The sequence below is a fragment of the Talpa europaea genome (assembly GCF_964194135.1).
Source record: "Talpa europaea genome assembly, chromosome: 5".
Classification (NCBI taxonomy): domain Eukaryota; kingdom Metazoa; phylum Chordata; class Mammalia; order Eulipotyphla; family Talpidae; genus Talpa; species Talpa europaea.
Window position 1 is genome coordinate 22,441,673 of NC_140071.1, and position 22,084 is coordinate 22,463,756.

The 22,084-nt window shown below is 35.0% G+C and overlaps 1 protein-coding gene across 2 annotated transcripts in view; it reads left to right on the plus strand.

Annotated features, from left to right (window-relative positions):
• NNT (nicotinamide nucleotide transhydrogenase) overlaps positions 1–22,084 on the plus strand; it is a gene marked incomplete at its 5' end in the record, with an annotated part of 88,515 nt that overhangs the window by 50,265 nt on the left and 16,166 nt on the right. For both annotated transcript variants that reach the window (XM_084233172.1, XM_084233173.1), the window contains 5 exons: positions 142–375; positions 1,795–1,955; positions 4,117–4,296; positions 11,088–11,247; positions 12,986–13,067. In XM_084233172.1, coding sequence (XP_084089298.1) covers positions 142–375; positions 1,795–1,955; positions 4,117–4,296; positions 11,088–11,247; positions 12,986–13,067 — 817 coding nt within the window. The remainder of the gene's footprint in view (positions 1–141; positions 376–1,794; positions 1,956–4,116; positions 4,297–11,087; positions 11,248–12,985; positions 13,068–22,084) is intronic.

The window sequence follows — 22,084 nt, forward strand, 5'->3', positions numbered from 1 at the left end:
TAGAGAATATTTACCACAGTGAGAAGCAGATAAATAATTACTGGTCGCAGTGATGGAACCTTTAAGTATGATCTTTCTTGCGGTTATGTCTCAAAGGTCTGTCAAGTTTTAATTTCTCTTTTGGCCTTCCTTTGCCAACAGGCTTGACAATTGCCAAACGCATCCAAATTACAGACTTACCTCAGTTAGTTGCTGCTTTTCACAGTTTAGTGGGCTTGGCAGCTGTACTCACTTGCATCGCGGAGTACATTGTCGAGTATCCACATTTTGCCATGGATGCAACAGCAAACCTCACCAAGATCGTGGCCTACCTCGGAACTTACATCGGTGGTGTCACATTTAGTGGGTCTCTTGTTGCCTATGGAAAATTGCAGGGTAAGTGCATAACCATCACATAGAGGCAAATATTTTTTTAATTTGGGGTGCTTAGGGGTTCATTTCAATTTCAGAAAATAGATGAACAGTAGAACCTGTTAGGTGAAGAGTTTTTATGCAGTACTCAGAAATATATGAGCTTTTTTTCCCTCCATAAAGATGACTTCCTGTTATTCGTTTCCTAAATCTTTGAAGTTGTTTCTTTGCAGTTAGTGGAGGAAACTGGTGCACAGAGGTTTGTGCAGAGACTAATTGACATTTGAATAATTGACAGAATAATTGACATAAAGATAAAGATAGTATTTCCGTAATCCTTGGTTAGAGATGCCCTTGTAAAGTTTGCAGAAATGAACTTTATACATTTTCTATAAGAGAGAAAAGTTTATTGAGTGCACTTTTTTTTTTTAAATGACTATTTTTTTTTAAGATTTATTTATTCATGCATACAAGAACTGGGGTGGAGGCCAGATGCGCGGGAGGGTGAGAGGATTCGACAGAGACAGAGCCGGGAACAGAACAGGCAGACTGAAATACACTGCTGAGGGCAGCAGCAGGCGAGGTCTACCATGCCATGTGGGACCCTCGCAGGTGGGATGGGATTGAACTGGTGCTGTAGGGGCCGCAGACAGCCTCATAACGCTGTGCTCAACCCGCTGCGCCACCAGGGGAGAGACCAAGTGCATTTATTTTAAAAACAAAATCCATACTTTAGGGCCTCTGTCAGGATAACTTTTGCTCCTCCTAAAGCCAGCCCTGAAAAGAGCAGTGTGTATGTGGGACACCTTTTAGCGTTGTCACAAAAAAGTTAGTCTAGAGGAACTAGTTTTTCATTTAAAAATCTTGTCTTCCTTCTCAGTAATCAACTCATTAAAATTAAGTGGGGAATTTCATGAAACTTAAAAATCACAAAAGAACAAAACATTCGTGTCTCATGCTTTGTCCTTGCAAACAACTAGCAAACCAGGGCTCTTCTCCCTTGGGTTCAGTTGATAGAATCAGAAATGCTAATGTCCTCAGACTCTGTTTTGAAGTTGTAAATAAATAAAACCACACTTCAAAACTTCTGTGTTGGTCATACGGGAGAAAAAAAATCACTTTTCAAGATTCTATGACAAAGAGTAAAGAAATTGTGGGATCAAAGTAAAGAACAGTTAAGCCATACTTTTTCTATTTCCGCTAATATTTGATGTGTGTAAGAACTTTATTTGCTTTTATGTTTCAGTATCTGGTAATATAATGTGATATTTTAAAAATGTCATATTTTTATTCTAATATTGTTGGGGTAGTTTAGAATTAATTGACATACACTTCAGGGTGCGTGATTGAGGGGGTTTCTTATGAAAGAAGGGAGTGGGTAAGAGGGGTTCAAATGGCCTTATGATATGTTCTGGGTTTTGACCACCATGTGCTTGGTCCTAGGTATCCTAAAATCTGCCCCTCTCATACTCCCTGGAAGGCACTTACTCAATGCAGGCCTGCTGGCTGCTAGTGTGGGTGGAATGATGCCGTTTATGATGGACCCCAGCTTTACCACCGGCATTACCTGTCTGAGCTCTGTGTCAGCTCTCTCTGCTGTCATGGTGAGAAGTCAGAGATGGGGAGCACATGTTTGAGAGTATTTTGTTCGATTCCAATCTAATCCTAATTATCTAATCTTCTAGACCTCTGATGGCATAAAAATATTCTAAATAATGTAAGGGGTTCATCTTCTTAGAATCTGGAAAATATAAAAAAACTGCAAAGAAAATCACTTTTTTAAACCATTATGCCTATTGAGGCAGTGTTGATTTACAACACCATACATGTTTTATGAGTACAGATTCACACCTCTACAAATGTATGTTCTCAAACCATGCCCACCACCAACACACTAATAATCTCGCACCATAGTCCATTGAGTCCCCTCCGTGCTTTACTCCCAGTTAAAAACCACTCTTTCAGCTTAATTATTTCTTTCAAAGTTGTCACATGTGATATCATTGTTGCTCAGGGGCTTTTTACTGATTAGTGTGTTGATGAATAAGATTTCTAAAAAGCCAAGTGTTTCAGTTTAATTCCCCAGGTGCCTGCTGTGTGGCAAGTCCTGCAAAATAGTGATTTGGGGTTTATACAATAAGTGTAAGACAGTGCCTGCCCATTAGTTGCTCTCACATTTGTTCTAAGCAATGACACCAAATCACATAATTGTATAAAGTGAGATGCAGTTATAAACCCTGTGTGTTTGCTGAGGGAGTTCAGTGAAGTCTTTCATGATAGGTTTGGGTTTTCCTCTTCCTCTCTAATTTTTGCATTTAGTATGTTGAAACACATAGTTTTCTCTAGTTGTCTGCATGTTACAATTTAGCATGTTATTATCAGTGTGCAAATGCCATTGCATACAGTTCTGTGTCTGTGTCATGTTTATCTGTGGTTTATAGACAAGGTTTATTATTTTAATTTTTAAAAAAAATCAACAGTACTTTGCACAATTAGAAATAAAATAATTGTTTAAAAATACTGTTTAATTGAGAAAGATAAGATTTTAATGTTAAAATCATGCTTATATTTTATGTAATCCATAGATTTCAGCCATGTTTTTAACGCAGAAGCTTTAGAACACCGGAAAGTAACCGGAAATTCTATTTCTATGTCATTACTGATTATCCGATTTTGTCTTGGCTTATATATTGTTGATTTTTATTTTATTTTAAGCAAAAGTAAAATAGTTTTGATATTTTTAATTAAGAAGAGGAAAAAAGTCTCAAAATCATACAAATGTAAAATTTCAATATTTTTGAAATTATTTCAATATTTTTGAAATTATTGTTATTTTTGAGAAGAGTTGGATTTGATTTTTAAAAGAATGTCCAAGTAAGATAAATTTTTTGTGGACTAATTTTAGTTGCTTTTGATTTAATTAATGAATACACAAATTCACATCATAACTAACTCAAAATAGCTGGGACTCTATAGAATAATAAACAAAAATCTTTCTCCCTTTTTTCTTTCCATATTTAGTGATTTTTGGTTGCATCATAGACATTGTTATGAACGATGCATTATAGAGTCTTTGGATTCTGTTGCATTTCTTCAGAATGTTGATTATTATTTATTTATTTGTTAGTTTTGTAACTGATTTTTAAAATTGATATACTGGTTCCCCTGTGGTGGGAGTTGGGGCAACTAAAATCTGTTATTTTATCCTTAGCAGGATTGCTTGGTATCAGCTCACATGGGCAGAGATATGGATAGAGTTTATATACAAAATTTGGGGCTTCCTTTCCTTAGCCTTCTCCTTGGCAGAATTTCCCTTCTCATTTTCTAATTGCCTCAGGCCCCTTAACTAAACCCTATCATTGACTCTTCAAACTAGTGAGATTTTTTGTGCTGACATTTTTAACTGCTTCACTTGGCACCAATAGGGACCTGCCCTTAAGCGAATGCCATAAAAACTGGGAAATTCATTCAGTGCTGTTACTTTTTTCCCAAGTGTCGACCTCTCTCTAGTTTTTTCCTGCTTCTCATCACTGCCTTTTAGGGATATGGGATTTTTGTGTGTGTGGCGGATTGGGGGGCGTTGGTTCAGTGTTTACAATTATATCAATGAGCAAAGGGTCAGATAAGAGACAGTCATTACCGGCAGTGGAACTTATATGTAGATACACTAATTGGAAACCGGAATGATTTGGAAGCAAAATATTAAATGGCAGAAGTTTTATTGTTACATTACTAATTTTGAGTTCTGTTTCGGTTTCCACCTAGGGTGTGACTTTGACTGCTGCCATCGGGGGTGCTGACATGCCCGTGGTTATCACTGTGCTGAACAGCTACTCTGGCTGGGCCTTGTGTGCAGAGGGGTTTCTGCTCAACAACAACCTGCTGACCATCGTGGGTGCGCTCATTGGCTCCTCTGGTGCCATCCTGTCCTACATCATGTGTGTGGTAAGACATATCTCAAAGGAAAGAAAATGGTGCTATGAAAAATAAGCATTTTTGTCCTTTATTTGCAGTAAATATGATGCCAGTTTTTCTTCTTTCCAGCAGAAATAGCAGTGTCTCATTTGAATAAATTTGCGAGACCGCTTTGAAAGTAACCAAGGGTAGATAATTAGGAAAGTAAACTATAAACATTAGAATCTTTTGACTCCTTCCATCTGGAGATGGTCTATTTCCTTATATTCTTTTTCTTCGTGTACTAAATATCTGTGTATTTATTTTTCTGATCATATTATATACTGTATTATATACATTTCATTTTTTGAAATCTTACAAGTTATCATCTTGCCATTTCCTTATCGTTAAAATGATTCAAAACATATTTAAGGGACTTTATGCTTGTGTGTCATATGGATATACAAAATTTAATTTTCCACAGTGCTATACAGTAGCCATAGAGTAGGTTGTTTGATTTTGATTTCTTTTTGTACATAAGCACCTCACTGGCATTTCTTACTGTTGTGTTAGGATTGATTGCTCAAAGGGTGTGCTCTTTCTGATGGGCTTTTAAGTACTTAATGCCATGCTATTTCCAGAAAGCTTGTGCCAGTTCACACTCCCACTTGTCATTGGTGAGCGTGCCTATCTGCAAGTGTCATGGTCAGTGTGGTTTTCTTAAAAAAGAAATGAAAAAATTTATAACAGAAACACTTCCCAGCTTCCTTTTGTTTGTGATTCTCTTCTTGATGGCAAGACTATGCAAAAACAGATTTGACTAGAAAACTTTTTCAAATTCCAACTATTCTCTAAATAATAGTTTTGAATGACTGTCAAAGTACAACCACAAAACTGTGAAATCAGAATGTGACTTTAACTAGATAAATAATTCAATAGAAAAAGGAACTTACTCTACCTTCATTTTTTATTATAATATTAAAAAATTGTTTTACAACTCAGAATCCTTCTTATGTCTAATTGGAAATCTCATTATATAGTGAGTGCTGAAGTTATTTTTTAATAATAAAAAAGTAGTTTTCTTTTTGGTAATTTTAGTAATTTTTAGTAATATAGTCAAGATTCAAAACAAGAGGTTTTAAAATGAACTCCCCCAAGTTTTCAGGGAATTCAGAAAGGTGGAGGATTGTGCCTCTTATTTGAAAAGTTTCAGGCTTTGGGTTTTTTAAAAACAAGTATATATGAAGAAGAAAAAGATTCAATTGCATTAGAAATATTTTCCTTAAATCTTTTAACCAGCAGGGGGCAGCAGATTCTCATTAAAAACTGATTTTAAAATTATTTCTTAATCTTAAGAATAAAGTTTATTTAAATATATAATTTGGTTTCCATGTAAAGCGTAACACCAACAAAAACAATAACCAGTAAATTTCAGTTCGGAAAACAAAAAATTTACACAACTATTAAAAATCTAAAAAAATAACCAAGGATTTGAGATTTAAACCCAGTGACACACTGAGATGGGGAGTGGTGGAGAACTTGTATCTAGTTCTTGAAGTATTATCATGCTTTTATTATACTTTTCTTGAATGATTTTCTTTAGGTTTTTAAATATATCAATTTAGTGTTTCCTAAATTTCTGTTTCTCTTTTTTCTTTCCTTTCCCTTCTTCATTTGTTTTTTGTATTATTATATAATAATACAGTAACTTTTTAAAATCAAATTATGTTGATTTGCACTTACATAACTGTAATTTTGGAGTCCAGTGTCACATTTGTATACATGCTTCATTCCCCTCCACCCCAAAGTTCCAGTGGACAGTGACTGTTATAGTAACAATTTTATAACAGTAACTAGAATAAGGAAGAAGAGACACTCATTGAAAGTAGTCTTTTCTTTGTGTATTTCTATAATTATGTCATCTTTCTTTTTCAATTCTCTCATATATTTTTATCTTTTTTTCTAGTTCTTCGTTTCTTTTCTTTCTCTCCACTCATCTGGCATGCTATTTATTACCATCCCACCACCGATATTTTTTATTCCTATATTGTATGTAAGGTTAACATGGTATTCATATAGGAATAAAACCTCATTAACCTAATAAACTGTGTAGAACCCTGAAAATCATACTGGATCAGATTAATATTCTGTAATAGTAAACTATGTTACTTTGGATTAAAGGACAGTTGAACCTTTTTTTTTTTCCTTTTTTTTTTTTTACCCCCCCCCCCCACCAAGACAGTTGAAGCTTTACATTTTTAAAAATATTCAGTTACAAAAATAAAAAATGCTTGATGTGGGAAATTTGGAAAAAAATAGAAAAATATAAATCAGAAAATAAAATAATTTATAATCCCATTGCCACTTAACTATTGACATTTAACATTCTAGAGCTAGTCTTTTTATATGCATATGTTTAAATACATTCTGGTTTAATTTTATCACTAATATTTATGAGAGTTTTGTAATAAATTATTTCAGCATCTCCATGTTATTATTTCACATAGACATTCTGTAATTTATTTATCCAAACCTACTTTCTTCATTATTTTTAGCTTTCTTTTTGCTACATTATTCCTCCTTGTTTGTCTTTGATTATTTCCTTAGGTCAGATTTTTAAAAGTACAATTCTTTGGTGTAAGGAAGTAACATATTTCTGTTGTCTGTTAATTATTGATAAATTGACCTCCCCAGAGGAGTCTCCTGTCAAAACTCTTACTGGAGATGCCTGAAGTGCTTATTTTATTGCATACTTTCTACTCTGAAGTCCTATTACAAAACAAATAACAACCACAAAAACAAGCATGCTTTTCAATTTTGAAGATAGACATTTTCTTGCCTTCTCAAATTTTGTGATTTCTGACATGTATTAATCTTCATGGATTCTTAGCTTGTGCTTCATTATAAGATACTGTTTTTTTTTAATGGCTAGAGCTTAGCAGCTCAATGCGGTCATAATAATAAAATAATAAATAATAATAAACAATAAGAATATAAAAGTGAAATGGTTGCTCATAATTGGTAATAGCACACTACTGCAGATACTACATTGGGTGTTTTATACATATTAGCTCATTTACTCCCAACACTGATTCTGGATGTGGAGAGCATCCTCTTTTTACAGAGAAGATATCTTAAGATGCTATTTGTGTTTATGGAGCCTGACTTAGCTCCTGGCACATTCAAATGAATATTTGTTAAACAAACATTAGATGGATATTTTGTTAGCTTATTACATATTTTGGAATTCTTTCCGGGTAGGTTATGTCATCTAGGTTATGGTAACAGATATACCACATATCAGTATCATTTAATACTGCTTGTATGTTTACCTTCATTATTTTGTTATTTATTGAAGGAAACATGCAAATCCAAACCAGAACAGAGTGGCTTTATTATGTGAGCGGGAATGGAATGCTCCCCAAGTTTCTAAGCAACAATCCCTAAAATTGAATTTTTTTCAGACAAAGAATTCTTTTGGGTGTCCTCTGAGCTAATGCTGTGGTTACACAATACTCAATTTTTGTTATAAAAACTGAAAAATGTTGATAGTATTCAAACTACCAGCCCAAATGAAGGATTTGCTTTATACCCAGATGTCATATAGATGCTAACCTCAGGATTTTATAGTTCATCTATTTGAGATTGTGTTTTGGTAAGTAGAGGACTTGCAAAATGAAACAGCATTTTTAGATCAACTTTTCTGATTTTTGTATTTGCCCCTTGTTTCCCAATGAAAATATAACAAAATGAAGTGGCTCAAAGCCAAACCAAAAATAATTGTTTTTTGCCTTGTGATCAATTAATTAGCACCTACAAAGCACAGAAATGAGAGATGCTAATAAATACTACTTTGGCTTTGTCTATTTTATGACCTTTCCTTTGTTTTCAGATTTATTTCTTATAGTTTGTTTGGAATTATGTGGATTAAGGTTTTCTTTAATGTAGCATACAATGTTCATTAAGGGGCTTAATAACTTAAAAGGACCAGTTTTGGACAATGTTGCAAATACTTTGTCTTGGAAACTGGGAACTCTTCATTCTGTGGATCAGTGGTCACAGGGCGGTCTCATTCATCACTTAGGCCAAAAAAATAAAAAAGGGAGAGAGAAACAAAACAAAACTCTAAACCCTAAACATTTGTTGAAAATGTGATGTTGCAATGGTAAATTCAGAGATGAAAAATAATTTAGTTTTTAAGAGACCACATGGAATTAACTTAATGGTGATATAATTGTGGATACGTGTTTTAGCAAGTTGACTTTGATTGTTAAACTACTGTGTGGTTCTCTTTTTTTCTTCGTAAGATGCCATCACAATCGGGTACACGTTAATTAAATGTTCTCAGAAATTCTTTCTCCTCCATTCAGTTTTATAAGGAGTAAAGACTGGTGCTTTAAAGTCAAATTCGAATTAAATGTTTATATCCTTCTCCCTCTGTCCCTGTACATTCTATCTGTTGGTCATTTGTGCATCACACAGCTTTGTGATGCAGTGATGGAGCCTCTTCCCACATTCAACTTTTTAAAAAAGCCTTCTATGACAGAAATATCTCTGTGTCTGTAACAGTTCTAAAGCAATTCTAAAATTTATTAGAACATACTCTTTCGCAATTTATTCTCAGAATCCTATAACTCAAAACTAGAAAGAGTTTATCAAAATCAACAGATGTTGAGAATCTGGAAAGTCTCAGGTATGACTATTTGGATTTCATTAAACCTTGAATTTAAGTTATAGCAGCTTGTGTTAGGAATTTGAAGCATATCAGACTGGGAATGAACTTAACTAAAGCATGCTAATTTTATCGGACCCTCTTATCCATTCAAAATATGCATAAAGAGGGCCTCCCCTGTGGCGCAGTGGTTGAGTGCTGGGTTGCGAAGCTGCCGACAGCCTCTGCAGCGTTGGTTCGATCCCTGGCCGCTGGGCGAAGGTCCCACATGGCGTGACAGACCTCTCCTGCCGCCCGCTGCTCCCCTTAGCAGTGTATTTCGTCAGTCTGCCTGTTCTGTTCCCTGCTCTGGCTCTGGTGAATCATCTCACCCTCCCGTGCTTCTGACTGTACCCAGTGCTTGTATAAATAAATAAAATGAAAAAAAAATTCTATGTTGTTTAAAAAAAATATGCATAAAGATATTCTGGGCTTTATTTTATATGTGATAGTCCTAGACAAACTTATTAGACTTTGAGCATGTAAAATATGAATGTTGTTCTGATAAAGGAGCATGGGTCAAAAGAATGATTTAAAATTCTGACAGCATATTGATCTATCATCCTTGAAACCTGTGGTATGGGTATACTTTCTCCAGTCATGTGTGACTCTGCTCAATTCTTCTGTTCCTTTTCCTACCTGCCTTGACCTCCATCTAGCAGAAGCAGTGTATGCAATGTCTCTGCTGAAGAGGAAACAAGTTGGACTGTCTTGAATGAATGGGTTTTCTTTTCCTATGATAACTGAAAATCTTCAGATCATTTAAAATATACAGTATTACCTTTTTTCATTAAATAGTAGATTGATACTTAATGTAGATTTTTTTTTCAAAGATTTATTTATTTATTTATACAAGCACTGGGTACAGTCAGAAGTGCTGGAGGGTGGGAGAATTCACCAGAGCCAGAGCAGGGAGCAGAACAGACAGACTGATGAAATACACTGTTGAAGGGAGCAGTGGGCAGCAGGAGAGGTCTACGTGCCATGTGGGACCCTCGCCCAGTGGCCGGGGATCAAACCGGCACTGCAGAGGCTGTGGGCAGCTTTGCAGCCTAGCGCTCAACCGCTGTGCCACCGGGGAGGCCCTTAATGTAGATTTTAAATGGCATGAGCAATGGATTGGTGATCTTTATCATAACCCTTAAAATAGAGCTTATTTTTTTTCTGCAGTGATAAATTCATTTATGCTGATGCTTTGTAGAATTATGCTTTGATCACATACAGTGATTTACATTATTAAAATGTATTTGCTCAAAACATCTAGCTTTTACCTATTCTATTTTATTTTGCCTCCAGAGGTCTATAAAAAAACTGTTTGTAAGACCAGATCAGATATTGTTGCATATTTTAGTTGTAGCATTTGTGTGGTACATGGTAAAATGAACATGTGCCTTCCTCTTAGTTTTTCCTTGAGGTTATTTTCTAGTTAAAAGGGTGGTTGTAAATTTTAATGAGACCTTGTATAAACTTACCTATCTATTGGAAATTAAATATTTTAGTTGCCTAATGATGAGTCTAGCACTTCTATTACAGATTCATGGAGTTGTAATTGATTTGGAAAATAGTGTCGACTCCCACATTCCTTTTTTCTTGACAGCAGAGGGCAGCAGAGTTCTAAATGAAAGAGCCCCGATTTTTTGATTAGTACCACTTGCTTGACTACTTGCAACTGGTTGCAGAATTCACTTGAGATGTGTTAGGATAACCTTGCAAAATTTCTTACTTCTGTCATTCTCTTTTATGCAGGTGAAATACACATAAATGTGGAGGTAGTATATAATTGCTGTACAGAATATAAGGTCACTGTACAGATCTTGATTTTCATTAATTTCTTAGTTATTGGTAATTTTCCATTAGTTTTTTTTTTAAATTTACTCTTTCACTGACATTCTGTCATGTGCAGTTGATATTCTAGAGAAAAATGATGTAGTTTTCTAGATGTCTTCTTGTCTTTTAGATTTTTGAACTAGCTTTTAAAAAGTTAGGTGAAAAAAAAGAGGTCAAATTTATCTGGTCAAAGTGTTTTAAATAATGAGTTAAATCTATTTAATGATATAAATATCATATATACAAGTTCATACCATTTTCAAAAAGTGGATTTAACCTTACAGCTGATAATTTTGCTCTCTAGGCCATGAATCGCTCCCTGACTAATGTGATTCTTGGAGGCTATGGCACTTCTTCAACAGCTGGTGGAAAACCCATGGAAATTACTGGCACACATACAGAAATCAACCTTGACAATGCAATAGACATGATTCGAGAAGCTAGTAGTATTATTATTACTCCAGGTAAAAAACCCAAACAACCGAAAAGCAAACAATGTTTGATAGTGGTGTGGTTGATTGCATTAATATACTTTATATTCTTTCTTATAACAAGAAAAAATAGAATTGGGGCTTCTTTATTTCTGAAAATACAATGGAAACTTAAAACTGTATTACTAAGTGAAAAAATTTTGAGAATTCTTGGTTTAGTTTAAAATTTTAGGGATCACATAGAAATCCTATAAATTGATGTAGTAGTAAATTCTAGTCATGTTATTTTATGATTCTGTAAAAATGTGTAAATCATCTTTGAGTTTTGGTTATTTTTTTTCCTCATTGATACATATTTGTCTCACTGATACATTTTTCTTTTTTTTGGTACCTTGTTAGGATTAAATTATTAAATAGATTAAATTATTTATTTATTAGATTAAATTATCTATTAAATTAGATTAAATCATTAAATTAACAAATTAGTAAATTATTAAAATAGTACATGTAGCTGTCTAGCTAACTTATTAGACTCATTCAGTGTTCATAAATGTTCACCTTTATTTTTCAAATGTTAAGTACTTTAAAAATTGAGAATCATATTTTTCCAAAAAGATAAGGTAGCAAAACCTAGTAGAAAGAGCTTTGTCTGGGAATAACAATACCTCACTTTGGTACTTAATTTTGCCTCTAATCATCAACATAACATTGATTGAATCACTTAATCTCTCCAGGCCTCAACTTTCTAATTTTCTGGGTTCAGATTTTCTTCACTCTAATCATAATTCTATGATATTATAGGAAATACATTGGTTTCAATTTAAGATGTTAACTCTATCATGTTTTCACAAAGAAAATCTATTAATTTGATATGTGGGTAGTTTGCTTGTTCATTATATACTAATTTGTAAATAACAAACACTAGCAGAATTGAGTGCTCAAGTGCCAGTCTTCCCAAGGTAGCAATATCACTTTCTAGGGGAATTTGAAACATGTGGATTTGGATGTTTGGTTGTCTCCAAGATGGGGCTGCTACTGTCAATGAACTTTTGGGAAAGATAGACTAAATATGCTGTAATGTCTGGGACCGTCCTGCATAATGAGGTGTCCCAACCAAAGTGGCCTTGGAGTTAGCTGTTGGAAACACTGCTAGAGAAAAGTGTCAAGATGTAAAGATGTAGAGTATGGTCTTTCCCTGTAGGCATTTTTCCCTCTAGTGAGGAAATCAGGTGCATAATTAATGCAGGGTGGGTTATGATGTGGGCAAAATTGAACTGTGTAGATAATTTTTCATCTGAGGGAAGCTAAGAAGGATTTGGGCCCCAGGGGAAGGATGCTGCTGAGGTGAGAGAAGCTAGAGGGAATAACTTGAGCATAGAATTGGTATTTAGAGAAATGGGTGTTGAAAAGTGGAGATAGATGTCAGATTCATTGTGCAGGTAGAATGGACAGAATGTAGGGATTAAAGGAGAAGGAAGATGATGGAAGTTTTTGATTATCACTGTAATAACATTGCAAATATGGAGTATTTTCACTTTTGGATGGGGGGGTATATTATGTTCTTTCTAGAGACATTAAATTTGAGGTAGAGATGGGACAGTAGACCTAATTTAAAAAAATTGAAATTTACCCAATTTTAAAAATGTTCCTATTAGAAATTTACTTTCATTTCTAGTCCTTTTCATTGATTGCCTCTGTTGGCATAGAAATGTGTTGATAAAGAGAGTAGTTGTTCATAAAAATTAAAAAAAAAACATATTATTCTTCCTAGGCTATGGTCTCTGTGCAGCCAAAGCTCAGTACCCCATTGCTGATTTGGTAAAGATGCTCACTGAACAGGGCAAAAATGTCAGGTAAGTGCTTGTAGTGTGAGACTTGCAGTATGTGTGTGAAGGCAAAGGAAAGTGGAAGACTTTTTTAAAAAAGATCATTATATATTTTATTTTTATTGAGGTAATATTAATTTCCAGCCCTGTGTGTGGTTCAGAGGCACAGATCACACCTCCTGAGGTACGTGTCACCACATCACACCCACACCAAGGCGCCGCAGCCCTCCTTACAGTCCTTCATGTTTCCACTCATTGTTTTTCCTCTCCCCTTCTTTGTTTTGTAGCCTGAGTTCCACAGTCAGATTTTTAAGGTTTGTTATTAGTTTGTTTTTGTCTGACCCTTTGTTTTGTTCCTCTATATTTCCACATTTAAGTGAAACCATCCAGTATTCTATTTCCCCTGCTGACTGACTTTGCTTAGCATTATCCCTTCCAGATCCATCCATGACATTGCAAAGGACAAAAATTCATCTTTTTTTTTTAATGGCTGAGTAGTATTTCATTGTATATATGAACCATATTTTTCAAACTTACTCTCTGTCTTCGGGTACCTGGGTTGTTTTCATAACTTGGCTGTTGTAAATAGAGCTGAAATGAACAGAGAAGTGTATATATCCCTTTGATTTAGTGTTTTGTGTTCTTCAAGTAGATACATACGGTAGATCTACTTTTAATATTTTTGAGAAACCTCCATACTGTCTGCTTAGGGGCTAGACTAGTCTATATTGCCACCAGCAGTGTACACAGGTTCTTTTTTCTCTACATTCTCACCAACAGCTGTTGTTCCTGGGCTTTTTATTATAATATGGGTCATTCTCTCAGGTGAGATGGTATCTCACTGTGATTTTGATTTGCATTTCCCTGATGATAAGCATTACTGAACATGTTTTTCATGTGCTTGTTGGCCATATCTGTGTGTCTTCTTTGGAGAAGTGTCTATTTAGTTTTCTGCCCATGTTTTGATTGGGTTTTTTGTTTGCTTTTTGTTCAGTTTCATGAGTTCTTTATGTATCTTCTCTATCAGCTCTTTGTGAGATGTATGATTTACAATTTTTTTTTCCTATTTAGACAAGTGTCTTCTTTTTACAATTTTTTTTTCTGCTGTGCAGAAACTTTGTAGTTTGATGTAAGTCCATTTGTTTATGTTTACTTTTGTTTCTCTAGATGGTTCTTTCTTTTTTTTTTTTTAAAGATTTATTTCTTTATACAAACAAGAGCTGGGGTGCAAGCCAGAGGTGCGGTGGGTGAGAGGATTCACCAGAGACAGAGTGGGGAGCAGAACAGGCAGATCTACTGACATACACTGCTGAGGGGAGCAGCGGGCGAGACAGGAGAGGTCTGCTGCGCCATGTGGGTCACCTCCCTGGCCGGGGATCAAACTCATGTTGCAGTGGCTGTGGATAGCTTCGTAGTGCTGAGATTTAACCGCTTGGGCCACCAGGGAAGCCCTAGATGGTTTTTTCTTTTACTTTTTCTTTTTTAGATAAAGAAAGTTTATTGAGGAGAAAAGGGACAGAAATAAAGTGGGACTCCTAGATATAATTTTTTTCTAGATGGTTTTTTCTTAATGTGCAGTTTTATGTACGTAATCCTAGGTAAAAGAAACTAAGTTGCTGTAGACGACTTTATTCTAGTCTTAGCCTTCCTACTTAGTTTTTGCAGTTTCTGTTTAATGGCTTCAACCCTAGATATGGGTTCATTTTAGAAAGGGAAATTTCATGCTAAATTCCAGGATATTCATTAATGGGGAAAAGTAGAAGTTTTATTTTCTCTGTGGTTTGATTTGGGGAGGGAGGTTAAAAAATGCATTTGAACTATGTCAGGTTGTGTCTTTTGGTTCTGCTGTTCATAATGAAGAAAAACATCTCAAACAAAGATCTTTGACGAGTAAAAGATCCAGTGGTAAATCAGTGGGCTGGTTAATATTTTACTGATTTTGCTCTCAGGCTCATGGGGTGGAAATTACTACTGAACATGTCATTTTTCTAAAACCGCTTTCTTTTCAAAATGTGAATTAGAGCAGCAGCTGTTTTAGTCACTGGCCATTTAGACACTAAACTCTGCTCTGGGGAAGATATTAACTCTGCCAAGTTGAGGACTGCATTTCTGGATTGTTCCCTATGACCTTGGAGAAAGGGTTTACAGAACATACAAATGAGGCCACTGGATGATGAACCAGTACTTTGTTTCTGTCCTACTCACCTTTGTTATTTTATTTATTGAAGTAACAATGCATTTTAATATTGTGTAAGTTTCAGGTGTGTAGCATTGAAAATTAGCATATGTTTATAGTGCATTAAGTTCACTAAATATCCAGTTCTATCTTTCACTGTACCATTGTATTCTTTTCCCTAATTTGTATTGTTTGTATATAGAAGTGCTACCAAATTTTGTATGTTGATTTTGTAGCCTGCTGTTTCTCTGTAATGATTTATTGTTCCTAATAATTTTTTAGTGGAGTCTTTATGGTTTTCTGTATATATTATCATGTCATCTGCAAATAGTGATAGGTTTGCTTCTCTTTCCCAATTTGGATTCCTTTCATTTCCTTCTCTTGTCTAATTGCTTTAGCTAAGACTGCCAATGCTATGTTGAATAGTAATAATGTCCTGTACCTCATCTTAGAGGGAAAGCTGTCAGTTTTTCACCACTAACTATGATGTTAGCTATGGGTTTGTCATCCATGGTGTTTATTATGTTAAAATATAATCCTTCTATCCCCATTTATTGGAGACTTTTTGGTCATAAATGAATGTTGAAACTTGTCAAAGACTTTCTCTGTGTCTATTGATATAATTGCATGATTTTTATCTTTTGTTCATGTGATGGATTACATTAATTGATTTGCATATGTTAAGCCATCCTTCATCCCTGGAATAAGTACTGCTTAATCATGATGTGTATGATTCTTTCATTACCATGTTGAATTCAGTTTGCTAAGGTTTTGTTGAGAATTTTTGCATCTATATTCATCAGGGACATTGTTCTATAATTTTCTTTTTTGTGGTATCCTTGTTAGCTTTTGGTATCAGAATATGTTGGCCTCATAAAATGTGTTTAGAGGCATTTTCTCCTCCTCAATGTTTTTTGAAGAGTTTGAGAAGGATAGGTGTTAATTTGTCTTTGAAGATTTGGTAAAACCCACTAATGAAACCATCTGGTCCTGGACTTTTGTTTTTTATTGGGAGATTTTTGAGTGTTGTTTCATTTTCTTTGCTTATAATTGGTGTGCTCATGTTTTCTATTTCTTCCTGATTCAGTCTTTGGCACATTGTATGCTTCTAAAAATTTGTCCATTTCTTCTAAGTTGCCCTATTTATTGGCATAACGATGTTCATAGCAGTCTTTTATGATCTTCTGTATTTCTGAGACATCTGTTGTAACTTCTCTTTTATTTCTGCTTCCATTTATTATTAGAATTTCCTCTCTTTTTTTATTAGTGAACCTAAGTAGTAGTTTTTCTATTTTGTCTGTCTTTTTTAAAAAAAAATCAGTTCTTGGTTTCACTGATTTTTTTTGTACTAGCTTTCAGTATCTATTTTATTTATTTTAGCTCTAGTCTTTATTATTTCCTTTCTTCTTGTTGATGTTTTTCTTTATTGTTTCCTTCCCTCTTGCTGATACTGGTTTTATTTGTTCTTCTTTTTCTAGAAACTTACAATATAAAATTAGATTATTTACTTGAACTTTGTTTTTGTTTCTTGATATTGGCCTGTATTGCTATAATTTCCCTGTCAGTAGACTGATTTAGTTGTTTCCTATAGGTTGTTGAACCATCCTTGCATCTCTGGAATAAAGTCCACTTGATCATGTGTATGATTCTTTCAATGTATTATTGAATCAGTTTGCTACTATTTTGTTGAGCATTGTCACCTATGTTCTTTGAAGAAAATGGCCTGTAGTTTTCTTTTTTTGTGGTGTCATTTTCTGGTTTCAGAATCACGTCCTGCTTATTTTGGACCCTATTCTGGAACCTTGCTGGTAGGAGTCAGTAAAGGTACTCTCTGGCATATCTCTGGAAGAACTGCTATGTTTGGTAGGGAAGCTGGTTCACTAGCAGTTTCAGTGACATGGTACCATAAGTCAGAATGAGAGACGATAATTAGTTTGATCACCAGGATGTTAATATGTGTTGACAAAACTTGTAAAGACTTAATAAAAATTCCTATTACATGTCAGTTTTATACCATTTTCTGGGGCAGATGATATAAAAACAAGCCAAACAGTATACCTAGAACTAGTGAGAGTATTTATGTAAGACTGGATGCAGAATCCTAATCTTCAGCTTGAATATTCCAGCTATTAATAGAGCTCAAAAAAGAGACTAAGAGGATAAAGTTGGAGATTATTTAAATGTTTTCATGTCAGTAATTATATCAGCTTCATTTTATTTCTTCTTCTCCTTTTTTCTTTCCCTTCTCCTACCTTTCTTTCTTTCTCTTCTCTTTCCCTATCCTCTATCTTCCTTTAATATATTATGTGTTTTTCAAGTATACAGAATGCTATTTTATGATAGGTCCAGAATTTCTGTGATGTAGATTTTAGTGATAATCTTTGGTGTATTGAAGATAGAATAGGAAAAAAGTCATTGATGTTATTTTTTTACTTTTACATAACAAATCTCCTTTTAGTAACTCATTTCTATTTTCTTATAGGGTTTAAACTATGCTTCCCTTTAAGTCATAGTCTTGCCATTTAGAGCATTTGCAGACGTACAAGTGGAAAGGATGTGTTAAAGAATCTTTTATGATTTTTTTGAAAAAGAAATTGTTTTTCTTTATTCAATCCACATGTGAAAAAGTCTAATGTATTAGTAATGCCTTCTATCACCACATAAATGTTTAGGAGATAAGTGGCAATCGTAATAAAATAGAGAAAGATGGCTTTCATGTTTTAGTTATCCTTAGGAAAGGGAATGATTAATTTGACATATTTCTCTCATTACCCATTGATCAGCCTAGGTTAACCAGACATCTTGGAAAATCAGTCCAGTGCTAGGTAGGTGGATACAGAATTGGAGAGCATCAGAAGACTGTTGAGAAGCTGGAAGGAAGGCTGAACAGAAAGGAATATGAGGAATGCAGAAAAATGATTTGAAAAGAAAAGAGATAAGATAAATGCATTTTTAGTTTCTAATAGTCATTTTTATTAATGACATCATATACTTATATATATATTTTCAGGATGACTTCTGTCATGCTGTATGGGGAAAAGTCATTATTTGATTTAGATTTTGTAGGAGATATTTAATTAAACATGATTATTTTCTCAGTTATAATTTTGATTTTTGTTGAAGCAATTTTGTAAACAGAATGGTAGGCTTTTCATGAGAGAACTTTTTATTTTACATATGTGTCTTTATAGTTTGTTTACATAATTTCTTAATGAATTTATTTATTATGTAGCATCAGAATACAATTATTATTTCATCTGATTTCCTTATTTGTGGGTTAGGAAAAGTTAGCCATTTTTGTTGCTCTATTCATATTAAAGATGAAACTATATATTAATGTAAATTTTAACATGGGCTTTGTAAGAAGCGACATAAAACTCAGATTTTAATTAAATGGAAGAGAGCTATTCTTGATGACAGATTATCATATTTTTCCTTTCTAGCTTCTGTGTGGTAATTTTTTTAAAGGGAATCACCGAAACCTTGTTGATTTTGCTTTATGTGTGTCATCATCTTTTTATAGGAGAAATGCAAATTTTCCTTATGAAGTTAGGGAATATGTACATCCATAGATGTTAGATTTTTTTTTTTAAAGCAGCAAATGTCTGTTTGAACAAGAGATGGCTGCAGTGGTTACCTCGTATTTTAATGAAATAAATCTGTATTTACAGTTTGCGGTCATTTAGTCCTTTCATCACTCTGTGGAGCTCCCACGGTGTTCATTGAGCACAGCTACTGGGCCTCTGGTTTTAGTAGATCATTGTGCCTCAGGACCCTAGCATGCCTAGCATCCAGATGTGGTGACATATTCACACACATCCCCCATGGAAATGTGCCAGTGTGGACATACGATTGTCATCAATTAGTTATGCCCAAGTGGTGCCAAGAAAAATTGCATCTGTCATACAGTCTGTCTGGCTTCATGGCCCATGATTGATTTAGAGACACTCCTGTTTTCCTTTACTTTGGCCATAGTCATAACATGTTCGCAAAGAGCTGAGATTATATAATAAAGCACATGACATTTCATGACCAGAACTCATTTCAGAGCATCATGAAAATTTACTGACTTAAACTTGCGTTAGTGACCAGGGTAGTGTTGCTTTCCAGTTGCCCAGAATGTCTGCAACTTACCTAACTGTGTTTGATCCCTAAAAGCATTTTGTCACGAAAATCTTATGATGTATGAGTGCAAGCATTTTTTCTCTCTTTCTCAATCTTTGCATTATAAAGAAAAAGGTAGTATTCCCCATGAATCATTTTTACAGTTTTTTTTTTTGCAATTAATTGCTGCTCGATTTTGTTTCTTTAAGTCACAGAAGTTGTTTGGATTATCACAGAAGTCTTTTGACTTCTTGACAAATTGGTGTTCCATAGTACTTTCATGAAGATATTCAACTTTATCTTCCTATCAGTAATCTATTAATAGAATTTTACTGTAGAATACAAGGATATAACAACTCAGTTCTCGGGCCTCCTTGGTGGTGCGAGGGGTTAAGCACAGCACTGTGAAGCTGTCCGCAGCTTCTGCAGCAAGAGTTCGAACCCTGGCCAGGTAGCTACCTACATAGCGCAGTAGACCTCTCCTGTCTCACCCGCTGCTCCCCTCAGGAGTGTATTTCAGTCAATCTGCCTGTTCTGTTCCCCACTCTCTCTCTGGTGAATCCTCTCATGCCTCGTACTTACAGCCTGTACCCCAGTTCTTGTGTGCGTAATAAGTAAATCTTTTTTTTTTTTTTTTTAAAGAACTCAGTTCTCTTAAAGCCTGGAAACAGAGAAAACAAATCTTTGAACAAATGAGTCAGTGGATGACACTGTAGTGTGATGGTAAGCTAGGACGAATAGAATGCAACAAAGGGGAGGAATGCAACAAAGGGGACTAACTGCCCAGGGGACATTTTAACTTTTTATACTACTTCAAAAATGAAATTTTTGCAGTTTTTTATAAATATTTTTTAATCCTGTGAACACATTATCTGCCTATATAGTATTTGCAGTTTTATCATCTTATGTAATGTGGCTATAGATTTAAGTATATGATATATTTTTGCTAAGAAATTCATTCCTTAAAGGTACTTGAAGAGGAAATATTTTATCAATATAAATGGGTTATTCCTTTTTCATAGATTCATTGTGATTCAAAGAAAAAATTCAACCTTCTTGACTTTGTTAGGTTTTGGGGTACAGAAGAACCAGGGTATGTAAATTCATAAAGAAAGGCACATGCTTCTGAAGAGAATAGAAATTAGGTTAGATAAAAGACCTAGTTTAGTATTTGAATACAGAAATAGGCATTATTTAGTAGTTTCATGTCAGCTTTGTGATAATTTCTTTTTAGACACGGCTATTATTGTCAATGACCATTTGCTGAATAAATAATCACATAGCACTTTGTGTCGGGCACTGCTCTAGGTGCTGAGAACATACCAGTAAATACAACAGTTAATTCCTAATCCTGTGGAGTTTACATTCACTGGGAAGTTAGTTAATAGGCTTCAAGTTATTTGAATCGGAGATACTTACAATCCCTTTGTGTCTCCATTCAGATGCTTGCTGAAACGAGAAAGAACAGCTGTAGCATAGTTTTTTTTTTGTATCCGGGTTTCGAGTTGCAGTTGGCACTTTTTGGTGCTTCCAAAAGAACATGGTGCACTGAATCTGCTTTTTTTAAAAGATTTATTTATTTATGCATATAAGAACAGGGGTGTAGGCCAGAGGTATGGGGCATAAGAGGATTCACCAGAGACAGAGTGGGGAACAGAACAGGCAGATCTACTGAAATACACTGCTGAGGGGAGCAGTGGGCGAGTCAGGAGAGGTCTGTTGCACCAAGTGGGTCAGCTCCCTGGCCAGGGATCGAACTTGGGCTGCAGTGGCTGCCGATTGCTTTATAGCACTGAGACATAACCCCTTGCGCTACTAGGGAGGCCCTGAATCTGCCTTCTTGAAAGACACATTGCAGGAGGGTGAGTATTATATGTAATTAGTAAATGTAATTAGTAACATGTAATTAGTAACATGTAATTAGTAAATGTAATTAGTCAAATGAGTGAAACTCTTGGAGGAAGAGAGGAAAACCAAAGAGAATATTTGTATTCACTCACGTATATGTTCAATTTATTGTAAAGACTTGACAGTGATTCTTCAGATCGAAAGTATCTGTTGTGCTTCTAGAAGGTGGCCATCTTCCTCCTGGATTCTGAATTGACCAGCCTGCCTTTGGTTTTCCTCTGTCCACAGCATAATGGTGTGGTGGAGAGGACAGAGGAGTGTGTCAGAACAGTTAGGTGCTTTATGAAGCATCTTCCAGTTATGCTATTCTAGGACTAATTCCTTGGAAACTCTTGCCACAGGCATTCCAGTGGTCCTCTGGGGAGAAACTTACTATTGAGGAAAGCAGTGCCTCCCACCCCCAGGGTGATTTTTGGCTTCTTGTTCTAGTATTAGTCATAAAATCTCTGAGCTGATTTTCTTCAATGAGGTTCATGTAAGCATGGCAGACTAAATAAATAAAAGCCCTCTTCTCATTTCATGTTCAAATTCTTCAGTGTCTTATAATTTCCATTTTATTTATTTTTTATTTTTTAAAGATTTATTTATTTATGTAATTAAGAACTAGAGTGTAGGCCAGAGGTGTGGGGTGGCAAGAGAATCCACCAGAGACAGACTGTAGAGAACAGGCAGATCTACTGAAATACACTGCTGAGGGGAGCAGCGGGTGAGACAGGAGAGGTCTGCTGAGCCATGTGGGTTAGCTCCCTGGCCGGGGATTGAGCTCATTGTAAGTGGCTGGCAATAGCTTGATAACACTGTGACTTTAACCCCTGCACCACCAGGGAGGCCCTATAATTTCCATTTTATGGTGCTC